This window comes from Muntiacus reevesi, chromosome 3 (assembly GCF_963930625.1).
Source record: "Muntiacus reevesi chromosome 3, mMunRee1.1, whole genome shotgun sequence".
NCBI lineage: Eukaryota > Metazoa > Chordata > Mammalia > Artiodactyla > Cervidae > Muntiacus > Muntiacus reevesi.
Genome location: NC_089251.1, coordinates 42,816,969 through 42,839,817, shown reverse-complemented (window position 1 = coordinate 42,839,817; position 22,849 = coordinate 42,816,969). Strand labels below are relative to the sequence as shown.

The following is a 22,849-nucleotide window of genomic DNA, read 5'->3' as shown; positions in this document are numbered from 1 at the left end:
TGTGTGAGTATTTGGGCATTCTCAAAGTGAAGGCGGCAGTGGCGGTGGGTGGAGGCCGAGAGGAGACACCCCATGTCCAAGGTCAGCAGCGGCAGTCCTGGAGATACCCCACGTCCAGGGCAAGAGCAGCAGCTGTGCCTTGCTGGAGTAGCCGTGAAGAGATACTCCACGTCCAAGATAAGAGAAATCCCAATAAGACGGTAGGTGCTGAGAGGGCATCAGAGGGCAGAGACTGAAACCACAATCACAGAAAACTAACCAATCTAATCACATGGACCACAGCCTTGTCTAACTCAACGAAATTAAGCCATGTGGTGTCAGGCAACCCAAGACAGATGGTCATGGTGGAGAGTTCTGACAAAACGTGGTCCACTGGAGAAGGGAATGGCAAACCACTTCAGGATCTGTGCCTTGAGAACCCCATGAACAGTATGACAAGGCAAAAAGATAGAGCATTGAAAGATGAACTCCCCAGGTCGGAAGGTGCCCAATATGCTACTGGAGATCATAACTACTGGAGAAATAACTCCAGAAAGAATGAACAGATGGAGCCAAAGCAAAAACAACACCCAGCAGTGGATGTGACTGGTGATAGAAGCAAGGTCCAATGCTGTAAAGAGCAATATTGCATAGGAACCTGGAATGTTAGGTCTACGAATCAAGGTAAATTGGAAATGGTCAAACAGGAGATAGGAAGAGTTAACGTCGACATTCTAGGAATCAGCAAACTAAAACAGACTAGAAAGGGTGAATATAACTCAAATGACCACTATATCTACTACTGTGGCCAAGATGCCTTAAGAAATGGAGTAGCCATCATAGACAACAAGAGTCCAAATGCAGTACTTGGATGCAATTTCAAAAATGACAGAATGATCTCTGTTTGTTTCCAAGGCAAACCATTCAATATCACAGTAATCCAAGTCTGTGCCCCAACCAGTAATGCTGAAAAAGCTGAAGTTGAATGGTTCTATGAAGTTCTACAAGACCTTTTAGAACTAACACCCAAAAAAGATGTCCTTTTCATTATAGGGGACTGGAATGCAAAAGTAGGAAGTCAAAAAATACCTGCAGTTACAGGCAAATTTGGCCTTGGAGTTCAGAATGAAGCAGGGCAAAGGCTAATAGAGTTTTGCCAAGAGAATGCACTGGTCATAGCAAATACCCTCTTCAACAGCACAAGAGGAGACTCTACACATGGACATCACCAGATGGTCAACACCAAAATCAGACTGATTATATTCTTTGCAGCCAAAGATGGAGACACTCTATACAGTCAGCTAAAACAAGACCAGGAGCTGACTGTGGCTCAGATTATGAACTCCTTATTGCCAAATACAGATGCAAATTGAGGAAAGTAGGGAAAACCACTAGACCATTCAGATATGATCTAAATCAAATCCCTTATAATTATACAGTGGAAATGAGAAATATATTTAAGGGACTAAATCTGATAGAGTTTCTGATGAACTATGGATGAAGGTTCGTGACACTGGACAGGAGACAGGGAGCAAGACCATCCCCATGGAAAAGAAATGCAAAAAGGCAAAATGGCTACCTGAGGAGGCCTTACAAATAGCTGTGAAAAGAAGAGAAGCCAAAAGCAAAGGAGAAAAGGAAAGATATACCCATTTGAATGCAGATTTCTAAAGAATAGCAAAGAGAGCTAAGAAAGCCTTCCTCAGTGATCAGTGCAAAGAAAGGAAAACAATAGAATGGGAAAGATTGGAGATCTCTTCAAGAAAATTAGAGATACCAAGGGAACATTTCATGCAAAGATGGGCTCCATAAAGGACAGAAATGGTATGGACCTAACAGAACAGAAGATATTAAGAGGTGGCAAGAATACACAGAAGAACTGTACAAAAAATATCTTCACAACCCAGATAATCATGATGATGTGATCACTCACCTATGAAGTCAAGTGGGCCTTAGGAAGCATCACTATAAACAAAGCTAGTGGAGGTGATGGAATTCCAGTTGAGCTATTTCAAATCCTGAAAGATGACACTGTGAACGTGCTGCACTCAATATGACAGCACATTTGGGAAACTCAGCAGTGGCCATAGGACTGGAAAAGGTCAGTTTGCATTCCAATCCCCAAGAAGGGCAATGCCAAAGACTGTTCAAACTACCACACAACTGCACTCATCTCACAAGCTAGTAAAGTAATGCTCAAAATTCTCCAAGCCAGGCTTCAGCAGTATGTGAACCATGAACTTCCAGATGATCAAGCTGGCTTTAGAAAAGGCAGAGGAACCAGAGATCTAATTGCCAACATCCACAGGACCATCAAAAAAGCAAGACAGTTCCAGAAAAACATCTATTTCTGCTCTATTGACTGTGCCAAAACCTCTGTGTGGATCACAACAAACTGTGGAAAATTCTGAAAGAGATGGGAATACCAGACCACCTGACCTGCCTCTTGAGAAACCTGTATGGAGGTCAGGAAGCAACAGTTAGAACTGGACATGGAACAACAGACTGGTTCCAAATAGGAAAAGGAGTACGTCAAGGCTGTATATTATCACCCTGCTTATTTAACTTATATGCAGAGGACATCATGAGAAACGCTGGGCTAGAGGAAGCACAAGCTGGAATCAAGATTGCTGGCAGTAATATCAATAACCTCAGATATGCAGATGATACCACCCTTATGGCAGAAAGTGAAGATGAACTAAAGAGCCTCTTGATGAAAGTGAAAGAGGAGAGTGAAAAAGTTGGTTTAAAGCTCAACATTCAGAAAACTAAGATCATGGCATCCGGTCCCATCACTTCATGGCAAATAGATGGGGAAACAGTGGTTGACTTTATTTTTCAAGGCTCCAAAATCACTGCAGGTGATGACCGCAGCCATGAAATTAAAAGACGCTTACTCCTTGGAAGGAAAGTTATGACCCACCCAGTCAGCATATTAAAAAGCACAGACGTTGCTTTGCCAAGAAAGGTCCATCTAGTCAAAGCTATGGTTTTTCCAGTAGTCATGTATGGATGTGAGAGTTGGACTATAAAGAAAGCTGAGCTCCGAAGAATTGATGCTTTTTTTTTTTCATTTATTTTTATTAGTTGGAGGCTAATTACTTTACAATATTATACTGGTTTTTGTCATACATTGACATGAATCAGCCATGGATTTATTAAGATCTAAATGTAAGACCAGAAACTATAAAACTCCTAGAGGAGAACATAGGCAAAACACTCTCCGACATAAATCACAGCAGGATCCTCAATGACCCACCTCCCACAATATTGGAAATAAAAGCAAAAATAAACAAATGGGACCTAATAAACTTAAAAGCTTTTGCACTACAAAGGAAACTATAAGCAAGATGAAAAGACAGCCCTCAGATTGGGAGAAAATAATAGCAAATGAAGCAAGAGACAAAGGATTAATCTCAAAAATATACAAGCAACTCCCGCAGCTCAATTCCAGAAAAATAAATGACCCAATCAAAAAATGGGCCAAAGAACTAAACAGACATTTCTCCAAAGAAGACATACAGATGGCTAACAAACACATGAAAAGATACTCAACATCACTCATTGTCAGAGCAATGCAAATCAAAACCACAATGAGGTACCATTACACACCAGTCAGGATGGCTGCTATCCAAAAGTCTACAAGGAATTGATGCTTTTGAACTGTGGTGTTGGAGAAGACTCTTGAGAGTCCCTTGGACTGCAAGGAGATCCCACCAGTCCATCCTAAAGGATATCAGTCCTGAATATTCACTGGAAGGACTAATGTTGAAGCTGAAACTCCAATACTTTGGCCACCTGATGTGAAGAGCTGACTCATTTGAAAAGACCCTGATGCTGGGAAAGACTAAAGGCAGGAGGAGAAGGGGATGACAGAGGTTGAGATGGTTGGATGGCATCACCAACTCAATGGACATGAGTTTGAGTAAACTCTAGGAGTTGGTGATGGACAGGGAGGCCTGGCATGCTGCAGTCCATGGGGTCACAGAGTCAGACATGATTGAGCAACTGAACTAACTAATGTACATTAAAAAGCAATTCAATAACAACAAAAAACAGTTAGATGCTCTTTAGAAGATTATGAAGTATAAATATAGTATGTCTTTTTGGGTGTTTATCAAATTAGTTGAGAAGACAGGAAGTATAACACAAACAGTAAAACAAAAATGCAGAGGATTTAATAGGAAATATATGATTAAATGTCAGAAAAGGTTTCAATAAACAAGCTATAAAATTTAACATGAGAATTCACCATAGAACAATAATGATTAGAAATACCTTTAAGGAAGAAATGGAACTGACAAAATATTTTTCAGATGAGTAATGAACATTCAGAAAATAGAGGTGAGAAAAATCACATATAATTAGGGCCAAAGATTTTTCTTTAAAATGAAATAAATAAGAGTGTGTTCTCGAGATGATTTCTACAAGGTGGTAAAGAGGGAAGTTAGAAAGATAGGTTATCACTGAACTATAGAAGACTGTGAATACCAAACTAAGGGGTATGAAATGAAATTTAACCTGCTTGGATCTAATAGCACTGAAATGAAAGCATTCAACAGTCCTTCACTGACACTTGGGGAAAGAAATTAATATTTTAAACGCCTCTGGTTCCCCTAAAACACCAAAGAAGGAAAGGATGGATATAAAAATAAGCTTGATTTAACTTTACCAGCTTTTCCAAACTAATAACAAAATCACAAATGAATAATGTGAGCTCTTCAACTGTTAAATTCTATTTATGAAATATGAGACTACTTTTTCTTTTGTTCTCTTCAAAGACTAAGCATGTATTTCAAGGTTGCAGGACGTATTTCCCCCATCTTGGTACATGTCAGAGCCAGTTATTTCTGCAGCTTTGAAGTCGCTTCAAGGTCTGTCATTTTGTTAGCTCAGGGGATGAATGCCTGGGGTATTCTGTCCTCATAGATGCTATTTTTCCTTAATGCATCCCTATTTAGAAATGATTTATGCACTGTAGAGTATATGGTATTTTAAGATTTAAGAAAAAAAAAATCAAAACTCCCAAGTCAACCTTCATATATTTAAGGCATAATTTTCCACTCATCTATTTTGTATAAACACTCGAATTCATTTTTGTATCAATCTGATCATTTTAAACTTTTTTTTTTTTTTTTGGCCACATCACAAAGCATGTGGGATCTTAGTTCCCCAACCAAGGACGGATAAAACTCGCCCCCACTAAAGTCAAAGTGTGCAGTGTCGTAACCACTGGACCCCCAGGGAAGTCCCAATCTGATCATTTAAAAAAAAAATTTTTTTTCTGAGTAAACAGAGCATCCAATGTGAACTTGGTCATTGATAGTCAATTTTAGAAGAGAATTTTTTCTTTCAAAAAAAAAAACTGTACTGTGAAACAACTTTAATAGAAAGGCTGTATGAAGAGTACAAAGACTCTTATACACCTTCAATCCAGCTTTCCCAATGGTTAACACTTTACCTCATAAAATTTACATTCTCTCAGACACACACATTTTCTCTGAACATCTGAAATTATTAGGTTGGTGCCAAAGTAACTGAAGCTTTGGACCGTGAATTTTAAATCATTATAACTAGACTCAAATACATTTTTATTAATCAAAATAGGAACTATTACAATCAATACTTTTTTGCCAATGAGAAATAAACTGGTTTATTCCTGTGGTATAAATAATCTGTGCTTTGGGATTTGATGAACTCTTGGAAAGCATTTTCCTGCCTCCTGCTGGTTGTGAAAGTGTTTTCCCTGCAAAAAGTTGTCAGGATGCTTGAAGAAATCGTATTTGGTTGGCAAGAGGTCAGATGAGTATGGCAGATGGGACAAACTCAGAGCCCAATTCCCTCAACTTTTGAAGTGTTGGTTGTATGACGTGCAGTGGGTATGGTCATGGAGAAGAACTGGGCCCTTTCTGTTGACCAACGCTGGCTGCAGGCATTGCATTCAGGGCGTCTCATCAGTTTGCTAAGCATACTTCTTAGATGTAATGGTTTTGCTGGGATTTAGAAAGCTGTACTGGGTCAGATGACCAGCAGACCACCAAACAGTGATTGTGACCCTTTTCTGGGGCAAGTTTGGCTTTGGTAAGTGCTTTGGAGCTTCTTCTCGGTTCAACAACTGCTACTAGACTGTCACTATTTCTAGGCCCTCTCAGATCAAAGCCAGGAATACACTTGTGGGTATACACTCACATATATACATAAATCCTTACATACAGCCCACAGCTGGTTCAGTAATTAAAAGAACTGCATTTGTAATTGTAGTCTTAAGATCATCCAAAGAAAAAGGTTTTATTGCATTATAACAGTTCTGACATGACCTCACAAAAAACCTTACCGGAGACAGAACAGATAATGGAAGAGAGCAAGGAAGATGACCTCCCCTCTACTGGCCCACTAGTCTGAGAAAGTGTCATACAAGTCACTTTGCTATACAGCAGAAAGCAACACAACACTAGAAATAAATTTCAGCAAAATTAAAATAAATAAATGGCATGCACACAAGTGCAATAATGGGCACTATTTGTCTTTTTGAAAAATGGTATAATAGCATAATCACTGCAATGTGGAAATTAAAACATTCTAAAACACTGCTAATTAAGATTTATAGAGTCTTCAAAAAGAAAGGATCAGAAGACACAAAAGGCCACATGTTGCAGAATCTCACATAAATGAAATATATAAACTGGACAAATCCATGGAGACAAAAAGACTACTAGCCAAGGGCTGGAAGGAGGGAGAAATGAGAAGTGGCAACTAATGTACAAAGGATTTCTTTTGGGGGTGATAAAAATGTTCTAAATTAGACAGTGGTGATGGTTGCAAACTATAAGTATATTAAAACCCACTGAATTATATACTTCAAAAGAGTAAATTTCATGGTATGTGGATTATTATCTCTATAAAAAAGGGAGGGTCAATAATTCAAGACTTCCTAATGGTACACCAAATGCTAACATTTGTGTTTTCTGGTGTTGCCAAACTTCCTGAGGCTTTTCTGTATACTGAACACAGCAACTAATGTGATAAATAATACTGTCACTTAAATGAAAAGGTGCTCCATCAGAAAAGGTCAACCTGTCTAGAATATAATTGGAATTTTCAATTTTTCACTTCATTAGCTGACAGAAGTACAGTAATCTTCTCGTAGCATTTGAACAGGTAGGTATGCTTTGGAGTTTCACTGTCAGAATTCTATCTCCTGTGGTTTGGGGAATATTTTATTCAGCAGATCTGCAGGGCATATTTGAGGACTCTATGCCAACACTGTCTCAATTTTACCCACAATCTCTGGCTTGCCAGCATCTCCCAGATCTGGGCTTGTAAACTAAGACCAGTGTCCCTAACTTTTTCATCCAGTTGCAAATCAACATCTGTGGGAAGCCTCCTACTTATGATAGGAAGTGAATTTTTTTTTTTTTTACTGTCATCATGAACTTGATCTCACCTAACAGAAGACACAATTAACTTTTTCTTCAATGTTAGCCATCTTCAATCAATAGGACTAAAACAAAAAAAAAATTATTCAAAATTCACAAAGATATGCAATTATAAAGTAAATTTGAATCATTAAATCTCCAAAATGATTTATTCCCAAGTCTAGGTATTTATACTTTTGAAGTCATTAAAGCTTAAAACTACACTTTTAAGACTTTGGGTATATTCTTTTCTTAAATAAAATACCAAATTTAGTCACAGTCATATAGAAACATTTAGTCATTCAGAATATTCAGAAGACCATAACCAACAAAATAAGTTGCACCCCTGAATACACGAGATGATTTTCTCCCCCACCCCCCCAAAAAAAACAGTTATCTGGGAGAATATCAAGCACAAACAAGCAAGCACCAAGTTAAGGATGACCTAACCGATCAACATCCCATCCCTAAGGAGGCCACGCCAAAGGATGCTCAAACTACCCCACAATCGCACTCATCTCACACACTGGTAAAGTAATGCTCAAAATTCTCCAAGCCAGGCTTCAGCAATACATGAACCATGAACTTCCAGATGTTCAAGCTGGTTTTAGAAAAGGCAGAGGAACCAGAGATCAAATTGCCAACATCCACTGGATTATCGAAAAAAACAAGAGAGTTCCAGAAAAACATCTATTTCTGCTTTATTGACTATGCTGAAGCCTTTGACTGTGTGGATCACCACAAATTGTGGAAAATTCTGAAAGAGATGGAAATACCAGACCACCTGACCTGCCTCCTGAGAAATCTGTGTGCAGGTTAGGAAGCAACAGTTAGAACTGGACATGGAACAACAGACTGGTTCCAAATAGGAAAAGGAGTACGTCAAGGCTGTATATTGTCACCCTGCTTATTTAACTTATATGCAGAGGACATCATGAGAATCACTGGGCTAGAGGAAGCACAAGCTGGAACCAAGATTGCCGGGAGAAATATCAATAACCTCAGATATGCAGATGATACCACCCTTATGGCAGAAAGCTAACAAGAACTAAAGAGCCTCTTGATGAAAGTGAAAGAGGAGAGTGAAAAAGTTGGTTTAAAGCTCAACATTCAGAAAACTAAGATCATGGCATCCGGTCCCATCACTTCATGGCAAATAGATGGGGAAACAGTGGCTGACTTTATTTTTCGGGGCTCCAAAATCACTGCAGATGGTGACTGCAGTCATGAAATTAAAAGACTCCTTGGAAGGAAAGTTATGACCAACCTAGATAGCATATTAAAAAGCAGAGACATTACTTTGTCAACAAAGGTCTGTCTAGTCAAGGCTATGGTTTTTCCAGTAGTCATGTATAGATGTGAGAGTTGAGCACTGAAGAACTGATGCTTTTGAACTGTGGTGTTGAAGAAGATTCTTGAGAGTCCCTTGGACTGCAAGGAGATCCAACCAGTCCATCCTAAAGTAGATCAGTCCTGGGTGTTCATTGGAAGGACTGATGTTGAAGCTGAAACTCCAATACTTGGGCCACCTGATGTGAAGAGCTGACTCATTTTAAAAGACCCTGATGTTGGGAAAGATTGAAGGCAGGAGGAGAAGGGGACGACAGAGGATGAGATGGTTAGATGGCATCACCGACTCAATGGACACGAGTTTGGGTAAACTCCGAGAACTGGTGATGGACAGGGAGGCCTGGCGTGCTGCGGTTCATGGGGTCGCAAAGAGTCAGACACGACTGAGCGACTGAACTGAACTGAACTAACTGATCAATGAAAGGCATACTGTGAGGCTAAAAAACTAAGTGAATAATTAAATAAAAAAATTAAAAAAAAACTTGGAGAAATGCCTAAAGATCAGAAAATTTCCATTGAGACACAGAATGTTGAGTGGCAGGATATTAATTAGGCTTAATTAAGGTTTCATTTTCTGAATTAGTATAATACAAAAGTTAGGAGCACAAACCCAAAAGTCAGGCATCCTGGGTTCAAACTTGGCTCTGCTACTTACTAGCTAGGAAACCTTAGACAAATCATTTAACATCACCATGCCTTGGTTTCCTCATGATAAAAAGTAACAATAGTAACTACCCAGTTAAGTTGCTGTAATGAACAAGGAATGTAACACAATGTTTGACCCATAGCACTCAGTATTATTTATCAGAGAATCCTACATTATTTCAGTTCCTTTTACAGGCTACTGGTATTTTCAACTCTACCATTTAAAAATGACCTGATGTCTGAATATCTAATCAGTTACATAAATTTGTAACTCTTTGAAATTTACATTTGGCTATATGGCAGGATACTGAAAACTGCTGACCTCACGCATATTTTAGCAGTACCTCAGTGGTTGTTCTGAGGATAACAATATATATTGCTACTTTCACAGTCTAGTGAGAGTTAATATTGTACCACTTCATATTAAATGCAAGAATCTTGCAACTGCCTTCTCTCAACATTATACTTCAATCATTGTATGTATTCTATTTACACATGATATAAATATCACAATACAATGTTATAATTTTCACCTACACAGTCAAATGTATCTTAAAGAAACTGGGGAAAATAAATATACTTACCAACATTATTTTCCATTTCGGGTTCTACTCATTCCTCCAAAGACCCTAGTTTCCATTTGGCATCATTTCCCTTCAGCCTGAGGAACTCCCCTTAGCATTTCTTGTAGTGCAAGTCTGCTGGCAACAAAATCTCATTTTCATTTATGCCATGTTATTCTCTCTTTCCAAGTGTTGACTCTTCAATTTCTTCCTGCTATGGTCATTCTCCAGTGCCTCCAGAGAGCCATAGCAGTTTTGTATTTTGTCCAGAATTTATAATATTTTTCTGCAGGAAGATTAGTTCAATACAAGCTACTTCACCATTATCAGAAGCAGCTCATATTTTAAGATGCCAGAAAATTTTTAAACATTGAAAGGATATTCTTGGACATGTGACCATAGGTAAAAGATGGATTACACAACTTCAAAATGATAATATTCATGGCTATCACTATTATTCCATAAACTGATTCATAAGGTCTATTAGGTTATAATTCAGCAACCTAAATTATTTCAGCACTGTTATTTTTCCCACATAAAATATGTACACTTCACTTTGATCTTTGTACACTTGATAATGATCATATACCTAGAAACATAACCCTGTATTTGGTTGTTTCTTTTACTAGTTAGACTTTTGTTTTGGTTCTTATTTGTTTGCTTTATAAACAACAGAAAACAACTCCAGTTCATTTCAGCAGAAAAGAAACAGTGCAAGAAAATCAAGTGGGTCACAGAGTCAATGGAAGCCTAGAAAATCAGACTCCAGAGAAACCAAAGGAGACAAGGTATGATGAAAATGCTATGGAACTCAGGTCCCATAACCCTTGAAACCCATGGAATACTCTTCCCCACTCTCCACCCATACTGCCAAACTCTCAACTATTCCTGAGTCATCTAATATAATTTAACATCTTGTCTGTGTTGTTTTTAGTCACTAAGTCGTGTCTGATTCTTTGCAACCCCATGGACTATAGCCGTCCAGTAGGCTCCTTTGTCCATGGGATCTCCCAGGCAAGAATGCTGGAGTGAGTTGCCATTTCCTTCTTCAGGGAATCTTCCCAACTTAGGGATCAAGGCTTTGTTCCTGCATTGCAGGTGGATTCTTTAATGCTGAGCCATTAGGAAAGCCCTAATTGAACTCTCCCACTCCATCAGAAGTTGGTGTCCTGGACAGATCTGACGGGTTCACAGTCTAACTGCCAGGGGTGGGGTAGAGCCTACCTTACCACACACTTGGTATTCCCCCAGAATGAGAAAGGATATGCAACTGAAAGTTAGTTCTGATGTATTATTATTAATTATAAAATAGAAAGTATAAACGATTGGTGAGGGGTAAAACATCAAGAGCAAAATCATACACTGTGAGGATTTTGTAAAAGTAATATGCTGTGCTTGGTTCTTTCATGGTTCAGTACCTCTAATTATTTTGGAGTTAAAGTTATACCCAACTTAAAATCAAGAACACAAAGCTCTCATTTATAAAACAAATAAGGCAAGGAGGAATTAATTTCATTAGAAGAGGATTCTTGATTTTTCAAAAGTATTCACTGCTGGCTTCCTTCAACTAACTGGTTCCTCCAATACAATTAAAATAAGATTAGATTTATAAAACCCTCTTTTCTTCTACTATCTGAACCAGGACACAGGTTTTTACCATTCAGCTTTTGTATTTACACCCAGATCATCATTCTATTGCTTTATAGATTAATGCATTTTGGGGTGTTTGCCCTCACAGAATTTACATAACTAAAATAAGTGGAGGGACAGGAAACAATTGCTCTCTTGTGACTACTAAAATCAAGTTAATATGAACAGTAGAGTAAAGTTGTGAAAGACTGAAAGTCAATCAGTACCTTGACTGGGGAGGCCATTTGTATTTCACAGACTAGGATTTTTGTGGGAGGCCTGCCCTGCATAGCTTTCAGGATTGTAGTTTCCTATCAGGGACAGAACCTGGGGTCATTGCAGTGAAAGCACTGGGTCCTAACCACTGGACAACCAGGGAATTCCCCTTGGATAGGCCTTTTTTATAACTCTGTAGAGAGAGAAAGTTAACTTGTAGAAAACTTATATATATAATAAAAGAAATGATTTCTGGCCACAGACATGCAAACTGGCCGTGATCACTAAGTGGATACTAATCAGCTTTGCCTATTTTGCATTGTACTTGTAAATCAGCATTACTCATTTGACTATGTCTACTTTGAACTGGCAACAATATTATAACTAGTGAGTTAAATAAGGGCTCCCCAGGTGGCTCAGTCAGGAAGATCCCCTGGAGAAGGAAATGGCAATCCACTCCAGTACTCTTGCCTGGGAAACCCAATGGACAGAGGAGCCTGGTGGGCCAGGCTCCTGGGGTTCATGGGGTTGCATAAGAGTCAGACACGACTTAGTGACTAAACAGCAACAAGAGTTAAAAAAATCTTTGACACAAGTTCATTTATATGTGTATAAAAGTCATGATCATATACTCCCATATTTTAACTCTTTACCTAGTTGTTTATTACAATGAAGAGCACAATTCATAGTCTGGCATCAAGAGTTTATTTTTTAACTCGCACATAGTTAGGTAATTCTATTTTTTCAACTAAACATAGCTTAAATATCCACTAGTTAATAGCTTTCTCATAACAGACTTACAATAATAAAATCAATTTTTCACCAGAAAAGGCCATGTTCTTTTAAAGCCCTCACTGTAAGGGAGCCCTACAACTCAACTTCAAACATTCTTAAAGTAATTTGAAATAATGATAATTAAATGCTTTTTAAAAATTCCCCTGGCAATGAGTCCTATTTAGTATGAAACTTAATTCATACACGCATGTTTCACTTTTACATTTAATCCTACCTACACAGTAATTTCCAAAGTGATATTTCCTGAAGCCAAAACCCAGACTTCATGTCTCTAGAATAATCTTGCCTTGTAGTGGTTTCAAATCAGTAAGTCTATATGCCCTTCCCAAAGTAGTTCTGACTGGCCCGGGCTTGTTGTAAATAGTTGGTCCAGTTAGACAGCTTTTTAAATGTCAACACACTTAATTCACATAATGTACAAGGAAAGTATTGTATTTTAAAACAAAGATGCATTTCCTCTTGTGAAATAAAGCTAATCATTTGAGGAGAGTCTGCTTAAGCGAAATGGGATAGTTTTACATTCTCTAGAAAAGAACTGAGAAGCTAGTTCATCTCACTATTCCCTCCCTTTATCCCACTTTCAAGCATGACCAAGAGATCAAATGTTTTATGTATGACAGAAAAAGAAACATATCATTAAAGGATGCAAACCTGCTAAATCTAAGTCATATAAGCCTGTGAGATTCCCCAAAACTGTTCTTTTTATCTCTGAAGAATCATATCGCTGAAGAATCAAGTAATTTTATGCTAAATACAAATTTTTCAAGCTCTCAGGCATATTCCCTCTACAATTTTAAATAAATATACTTGATATGAAAAATAGCATTTTATCCAAATATCAAATATTATACTGAGTATTTGAACAGCAAACACAAATAGTCCTAATCCCAGTCACAGACTATGTTGTGAAATGTTAATGTATTTAAATTTTTTAATTATACATGGAATTAACTGAAATACTGCACTTTAAACAATTAGTTATTAATATTTCAGTCACATTAAATAACAAGTACACAGGAACAAGTGATACTCAATGTACAAAATTTTCAAAAGCAAACTGTACATTGTGGGAAGTCTGGTTTTTGCTTCTGAAAAATGCTAACTGCAAACAATCCAGTCCACACAGATATTCACAGAAGTGCTAAATAACTCTTTTTAAGGAACGCACTAAATGATGATGCCATAAGAACTGAAAAATAGGAGGAAATACACTGGTAATTTATACCTCTTAATCAGGCCAAATTAATAAGCCAGACTTAATTAACAGTCATGTTTCACAATATTTTTCAAGAATACAAGGTATTAAATTACTGAAAATCCTTGTCCCAGTTTTATATCAATTTTTAGCATGACCACGATTTAAAATAAAACAAATATCACAATATTAATATTCTAAAAAGAGCTCAGAAAATGAATTACTTAGCTTACACTGCCTACAGACAGACCAGAGCTCTAATCTAGCAGGATGACAAAATCAGGATGCAGATACATAGTGCCAATGATGTTCACAGTAGCCATGTAGGGAAACTGCCTGCTCTACCAAACCTACTCCAAGAAGAGCTAGTCACAGGATATGCCATGAAAAGAACATGTGTTTTGAATAATTCCTTTCCAACTGCCCCACCACCACATACCACATATTGGCTGGGAATGGGTACTGACATAGTCTGGAGATCGCTAAGCATCCTATCTACACCAGGCAAGGGGAAGCAGAGGGACAGGATTGGTAGAAGAAACACTATTCAAACAAAACAGTGAAAATCTCCGAGGTCAATCTAATCCTCCGAATCTCTATGTCTCTCTCTGAGGAACTATGGATACATCAGACAGGTTAGAGCAGGAAGAAAAGCTGAAAGACTTATTACACTGGTCTCTGCCCCAAATTCTGACACAGAGCTCATAAAAGCCCTATAAACAGGGGTGCCAGGAGAATCTTTTTGTCCTCATAGTTAGTCTTTGACCCCAGTTTCCAGCAGAAAGCTCCTAAAACTCTTAAATTTCCTAAGTGATAAGAGCACTGAGAGCACCTTTTATTTGCATATTTGATCTCTGACCCCAGTTCCTGAAAGAGGACTCTGAAATCCCTTGGAATTCTCTGGATGACAGAAGTGTCTTTGGCTCTGATAAGGCAACCCTGAGTAGGCTTCTGGATGGCTTTTGGATTGGGCTGGTCACTGGAGAGACCAAACTATGATTGGAAGTTTGGAATTTCCATCCCCACCCCCTATTCAATAAACAGAGGAAAGGAGCTGTAAATTAAGTTAATAACTGATCACATGTATAAGACAAAGCCTCCATAAAAATTTCAGTATTATGGGATTTAGAGAGCTTCCAGACTATGCTAGTAAACACATCTAGGTACCAGAATGGTGATGCTCCCCAATTTCACAGAGACAAGATCCTATACTCAGGACCCTCTCAGAACTTGCCCTATGTATCCCTTCATCTGGCTACCTGTGTCCTTTATTTCATCCTTTATTATATGATAAAATTGGTACATGTAAGTAGCTGTTTCCCTGAGTTCTATGAGCTGTTCCAAAAAAAAAAAAAAAAAAATCCAAGGGAGAGGAGACCAGGGATATACAATTTGTAGTCAAGATGGACAGAAGATACAGGTAATCAGGGAACGAAACACTTGCAATTCCTTCGCTAAAAAGAAAAAAATAAAAGGAGGAGCTGGGATTTCCCTGGCAGTCCAGTGGTTAATACCCTGTGCTTCCACTGCCAGGGGGCATAGTTTGATCCCTGGTCAGTAAACTAAGATCCTGCATGAAGCGGCCAATAAATACATAAACAGTAGAAACAAAAAACTAGACTGGCAGGCAATAAATAAGTAAATAAAAAGTACAAAGTAAAAACCAGACTGGTTGGCATATGAAGCTGTGTTAGGAGAGGGAAGGTATGTACAGGATGAGGGGAAATGTATCAGTTCAGTTCAGTCTTTCAGTCTGTCCGACTCTTTGCGACCCAATGAACTGCAGCACAATAGGCCTCCCTGTCCATCACCAGCTCCCAGAGGATACCCAAACTCCTGTCCATTAAGTCGGTGATGCCATCTAACCATCTCATCCTCTGACGTCCCCTTCTCCCCATGCTCTCAATCTTTCCCAGCATCAGGGTCTTCTCAAATGAGTCAGTTCTTTGCATTAGGTGGCCGAAGTATTGTAGTTACAGCTGCAACATCAGTCCTTCCAATAAATATTCAGGACTGTTTCCTTTAGGATGAACTGGTTGGTTCTCCTTGCAGTCCAAGGGACTCTCAAGAGTCTTCTCCAACACCATAGTTCAAAAGCATCAATTCTTCAGTGCTCAGCTTTCTTTATAGTCCAACTCTCACATCCATACATGACTACTGGAAAAACCATAGCCTTGAATAGACAGACCTGTGCCGCCAAAGTAATGTCTCTGTTTTTTAATATGCTGTCTAGGTTGGTCATAACTGTTCTTCCAAGGAGCAAACGTCTTTTAATTTCATGGCTGCAGTCACCATCTGCAGTGATTTTTGCAGCTCCCCCAAAACAGTAACTCTCACTCTCAACACTCTCACACTGTTTCCATTGTTTCCTCATCTATTTGCCATGAAGTGCCATGAAAACATGAATGGGATCTGCAAAAATGAAAATTCCTTCAAATGGTTTAAAAGACTTGAGAGAGAATTCTATTCTTTTCAAAGTTGCTGTTCCATAAGCATATAAAAAGCTCTAAATTACTGTGCATTTTTTATAAATCATACAAAAAGTCATAAAGGCATAATGTATATTTTAAATATAGTAAACATATAATAAAACATAAAAATGAATAATGAAACAAATATTCATCCATCCACACATCTTAAGAAGCAGAAGACAATTACCAATACTGAAGACACCAGTGTATCCTCCCCTACTCTCTACTTCAGGCAAATACTATCTTGAATTCAGAATTAATCATGGTTTTACCAGATGTGTATGAAACTCTAAATAATAGGATCTTTACATATTTAAAATTATGAAATTAGGATCATACTGCATGTGCTATGATTTACTTTTTTCACTCAACATTATATTTTTTATATCCAGTTATGTTCAGATGTGTTGTTACGGCCCATTCATTTTCAACATTCTCTTACTGACAGACAAATGGATGCTTCAAGTTAGAAGCAGTGCCTATGAACATTCCTATACGCCTCCTGATTTAACTGGATTTCCATAAGAGGGGAATTGTTACACTATGTTTCTAGACTTCATGGTCATGCTGTATTACTACCCACTGTATCAATTAAAAGAAACCAAGACACTTATGCAGGGTCATAGAGCTAGGTAGTAGAGTTAAAACCTATAAACTTTACTTCTCTTACTTAAAGGTTAAAACTCAAGGTTAGGTAACTCATACTCCTGGAAACTATTATCAAAGGGAATCCTGAGAGTAAATAGAACAGAATAGGGAGCCCAGAGATAAACCCACACACCTACAGTCAACTAATCTTTGACAAAAGAGGCAAGAATAGACAATGAAGGAAAAAAGTCTGTTCAACAGGCATTGCTGGGAAAGCTGACCAAATGCATGTAAATCAATGAAGTTGAACACTCTCACATCATACGCAGAAATCAACTTAAAATGGCTTCAAAACTTAAATGTAAGACACTACACCACAAAACTTCTAGGAGAGAAGAGAGGCAAAACATTCTCTGACATACAATGTAGCAGTCGTTTCTTAGGTCATTCTCCCAAGGTAACAGGGAAAAAATAAACAAGTAATAAACAAATAAATAGATCCCAAAATAAACAAGTCGTTTCTTAGGTCATTCTCCCAAGGTAACAGGGAAAAAATAAACAAGTAATAAACAAATAAATAGATCCCAAAATAAACAAGTGGGATCTAATCAAGTCTTAGAAGAAAAAAAACATAAACAAAATAAAAAGACAATCTACAGAATGGGAAGAATATCTGCAAATGATATAACCAACAAGGGCTTAATTTCCAAAATATTCAAATAGCTCATACAGCTCAATAACGACAACAACAATCAAAAACTAGGCAGAGTATATAAACAGACATTTCTCCAAAGAAGACATACAGACGGCCAAAAAGCACATGAAAAGATGTTCACCATGGCTAACTAATCGAGAAATCCAAAATCAAAACTATAATGAGGTATCACTTCATACCAGTCAAAATAGCTATCATCAAAAAGTCTACAAATGATAAATGGTGGAGAGGGTATGGGAAAAAAAGGAACCATCCTACACTGTTGGCAGGAATGTAAACTAGTGCAGCCATTATGGAGAACAATATGGAGATTCCTTAAAAAACTAAAAATAGAGTTACCATATGATCCTGCAATCCCACTCCTCGTCATATATCCAGAGAAAATTCTAATTCAAAAAGATACATTCACCCCAGTGTTCACAGCACAACTGTTTACAATATGCAAGACATGAAATCAACTTAAATGTCAATCATCAGATGAATGAATAAAGAAGATGTGATATATATATATATACACACACAATGGAATATTAGCCATAAAAGATAGTGAAACAATGTCACTGGTAGCAACATGCAACATGACTGGACCTAGAGATGATCATATGCAGTGAAGTAAGTCATAGAAAAAATATGATATCATTTACATGTGGAATCTAAAAATTATATAAATGAACTTATTTACAAAACAGAGTCACAGATGTAGAAAACAAACCTACGGTTACCAAAAGGGAAGGGAGGGAAGAAGAGATAAATTAGGAGTTTGGGATTAGCAGATACAAACCACTATATATAAAATAGATAAACAACAAGGTCCTAATGCATAGAACAAGGAACTATATTCAGTATCTTGTAGTAACTATAGTGGAAAAGAATCTGAAAAAGAATCATTTCGCTGTATACCAGAAGCTAAAAACATTGTAAATTGTCTATACTTCAATAAAAAATAAGATAGAATTCTGATAGGTAATATTTTATCTTATTTTACACAAAATTGAAAGAGGAGGTGTCAGTAGCTGACTCCAGTCCATTCTACTTCTTAACTACTCTTGGCAACTTGATTACATGACATTCACATGACCACAACTTTCATCTTGTTAAAATAGTCTGTACTTCATAATTCCTGAAAATTCCAGCCAAATACTTTATAGTTAAATACGCTGGGATGTATGTAAATCATGTGTGTATGAAATAATAAAATACCAGGACTTCCCTGGCAGTCCAGTGGCTAAGACACCATGCTCCTAATGCAGGCAAGAGGGGTTCAATCCCTGGTCAGGGAACTAAGATACTGCATGCCATGCAGCATGGCCAAATAAAATAAATTAATAATAATAAATAATAGTAAAGCACTATTCATTGTGATCACATTTTAAGTAAAATTACAAGCACCTTAATTTCTTTCATGACTAAATTTGACTTTGGAAATTCTGTTTAAGACTCACTGAAGTGAATGTAATAATCATCTTCAAATTACTCTGTATTCATTTTAAAAGTTATTTAAGAATAGTTTCAAAAATTGTTGTGCATGTCATTCAAATCAACCAAATAATTTCCAAGATACGTAACATTATTCCTGCATTTAAAAAAGAGTAAGAACCCAAACTTTTCTTTTTATTAGCTAAGTCAACTGATCACTCCTTAGCCCTGGACAATCCTCCAATTTAAAAATATTTATGTGAAGAGGATTCTAGGAAAATAGAAGAGTAGGAGACACCAGAAATCAATCTGTCTCCCTACCTGGATGACAATTACATTAGCAAAATCTGTCTAATACAAGGAACTCTGGAGTCAGCTGAAGGCTTCCAACTTCCAGGGAAAACTTTAAATATACAATATCAGTTAATTTTAGTCACTAGCAGCTACCATCCCCTAGCCACATAGCAGGCAGCTGTGTACATGTTCATGGAGCCATTTACACACGGCTTATGGGGGCTAGGTGGAGTAAAAGAACTCTATCCTTCAAATATTGGGCATCTGTGATCCGATCACTAATTACTCCTTCTCAGACAAACAAGTGGGCAGTCAATGTTGCTGCACCTTCTCTCACTGATGCAAGCCCCTCTCCCTCTGGCTAAAGTGACTTCCCAAAGATATAAACAGGCAGGGCCCCAGGCTTCCCAGGTGGCACTAGTGGTAAGGAATCCACCTGCCAATGCAGGAGACACAAGAGACGCAGGTTCGATCACTGAGTCAGGAAGATTCCCTGGAGGAGGTCATGGCAACCCACTCCAGCATTCCTGCCTGGGAAATCCCAGGGACAGAGGAGCCTGGCTGGCTATAGTCCATGCAGTCACACAAAGTCAGACACAAATGAAGCAACTTAGTATACACACACACCCCAGACATCCCTGGTGGTACAGTGGATGAGAGTCCGCCTGCCAGGGCAGGCGACATGGGTTCAATCCCTGCTCCAGGAGGATTCCACATGCCACAGAGCAACTAAGCCCATGCACCACTACTACCAAAACCCATGCACTAGAGCCTGTGGTCCACAAGAGAAACCACCACAGTGAGAAGTCCTTGCATCTCAAGAAAAAGTAGCCCCTGCTCACGCAATGAGAGAAAATCCACAAGCAGCAACAAAGACCCAGGCAACCATAAATAAATAAATTAATTAAAAAAAATAAAGAGGCAGTGCCCTTTTTCACCCCTCTTACATTTTTTCCCCCATTTCTTCTTTTAGGAATCAAATATTAAAGACTAGGATATTCATAAACCTCTGATATACAAGAAAAATTAGAAAGTGACCACATATGTCAAGAGAAAGGTACAAAAAAAAATCTGAATAGACAATAAATTTACACCTTAATCTGATTTTCAACATAGACAGGTCACAACAATCAAAATACAAAAACAGCAAATCCTGGGAGAGGCAGACAATCTCATTTCCAGAGTTACACTATCAGAGTCAAATGTCCAGTGCTCAACGAAAAACCACAAGGCATACAGAGAAAGAGGGAAAGTTTGGCCCATTTAAAGCAAGAAAAATATAAATCAAGAGAAACCACCCCTGAAAGACGTAATGGTAGACATACTAGATGACTTTAAAACAACCGTCTTGACCAGGAAGGAGCCAAGATGGTGGAGGAATAGGATGGAGAGATCACTTTCTCTCCTACAAATTCATCAAAAGAATAACTGAACGCAGAGCAAACTTCACAAAACAACTTCTGATCACGAGCTGAGGTCATCAGGCACCCAGAAAAGCAATGCATTGTCTTCGAAAGGAGTGCTGTATAGTTGAAGAAGTTCTGAGACTACTGGAAGAATAAAATTGAAATCCAGAGGCAGGAGACTTAAGCCCAAAACCTGAGAACACCAGAAAACTCCTGACTACATGGATCTTTAAGTAATAAGAGACCATCCAAAAGCCTCCATACCTACACTGAAACCAACCACCACCCAAGAGCCAATAAGTTTTAGAGCAAGACATACCACACAAATTCTCCAGCAATGCAGGAACATAGCCCTGAACGTCAACATACAGGCTGCCCAAGGTCACACCTAACACATAGATCCATCTCAAAACTCATTACTGGGCACTCCATTGCACTCCAGAGAGAAGAAATCAAGTTCCATGCACCAGAACATCGACGCAAGGTTCCCTAACCAGGAAACCTTGACAAGCCAATCGTCCAACCCCACCCACTGGGAAAAACCTCCACAGTAAAAAGGAACCACAGACCACCAGATTACAGAAAGCCCACTCCAGACACAGCAATCTAAACAAGATGAAAAGGCAGAGAAATACCCAACAGGTAAAGGAAATATCCACCAAGTCAAACAAAAGAGGAGGAGATAGGGAATCTACCTGAAAAAGAATTTAGAATAATGATAATAAAAATGATCCAAAATCTTGAAAACAAAATGGAGTTACAGATAAATAGCCTGGAGACAAAGATTGAAAAGATGCAAGAAATGTTTAATAAAGACCTAGAAGAAATAAAAAAGAGTCAATTAAAAATGAATAATGCAATGAACGAGATCAAAAACACTCTGGAGGGAACCACGAGTAGAATAACAGAGACAGAAGATAGGATAAGTGAGGTAGAAGATAAAATGGTAGAAATAAATGAAGCAGAGATGAAAAAAGAAAAAAGGATCAAAGGAAATGAGGACAACCTCAGGGACCTCTGTGACAATGTGAAACGCCCAACATTCGAATCATAGGAGTCCCAGAAGAAGAAGACAAAAAGAAAGGCCATGAGAAAATACTCGAGGAGATAATAGCTGAAAACTTCCCTAAAATGCGGAAGGAAATAGCCACCCAAGTCCAAGAAACCCAGAGAGTCCCAAACAGGATAAACCCAAGGCTAAACACCCCAAGATACATATCAATCAAATTAACAAAGATCAAACACAAAGAACAAATATTAAAAGCAGCAAGGGAGAAACAACAAATAACACACAAAGGGATTCCCATAAGGATAACAGCTGATCTATCAATAGAAACCCTCCAGGCCAGAAGGGAATGGCAGGACATACTTAAAGTAATGAAAGAGAATAACCTACAACCTAGATTACTGTACCCAGCAAGGATCTCATTCAGATATGAAGGAGAATTCAAAAGCTTTACAGACAAGCAAAAGCTGAGAGAATTCAGCACCACCAAACCAGCTCTTCAACAAATGCTAAAGGATCTTCTCCTAGACAGGAAATGCAGAAAGGTTGTATAAACGTGAACCCAAAACAACAAAGTAAATGGCAACGGGACCACACCTATCAATAATTACCTTAAATGTAAATGGGTTGAATGCCCCAACCAAAAGACAAAGATTAGCTGAATGGATACAAAAACAAGACCCCTATATATGCTGTCTACAAGAGACCCACCTCAAAACAAGAGACACATACAGACTAAAAGTGAAGGGCTGGAAAAAAATATTTCACGCAAACGGAGACCAAAAGAAAGCAGGAGTCGCAATACTCATATCAGATAAAATAGACTTTCAAATAAAGGATGTGAAAAGAGACAAAGAAGGACACTACATAATGATCAAAGGATCAATCCAAAAAGAAGATATAACAATTATAAATATATATGCACCCAACATAGGAGCACCGCAATATGTACGGCAAACGCTAACGAGTATGAAAGAGGAAATCAATAGTAACACAAAAATAGTGGGAGACTTTAATACCCCACTCATAACTATGGACAGATCAACTAAACAGAAAATTAACAAGGAAACACAAATCTTAAGTGACACAATGGACCAGCTAGACCTAATTGATATCTATAGGACATTTCACCCCAAAACAATCAACTTCACCTTTTTCTCAAGTGC

The 22,849-nt window shown here is 38.1% G+C and overlaps 1 protein-coding gene across 5 annotated transcripts in view; it reads right to left on the bottom strand.

Annotated features, from left to right (window-relative positions):
- WDPCP (WD repeat containing planar cell polarity effector) overlaps window positions 1-22,849 on the bottom strand; it is a 288,298-nt gene that overhangs the window by 238,405 nt on the left and 27,044 nt on the right. Inside the window, exon 1 of one of the 5 annotated variants that reach the window (XM_065929069.1) lies at window positions 9,974-10,071. The exons of 1 other annotated variant lie outside the window; for it this stretch is intronic. Coding sequence is in view for 3 of the 4 variants with exons in the window: in XM_065929067.1 (XP_065785139.1) it covers window positions 9,974-9,979 (6 nt within the window). In the remaining variant the exon portion in view is untranslated. Of the gene's footprint in view, window positions 1-9,973; window positions 10,072-22,849 lie in introns of those variants that run through there. 3 more of the 5 variants (XM_065929067.1, XM_065929072.1, XM_065929071.1) reach the window with 3 other exon arrangements.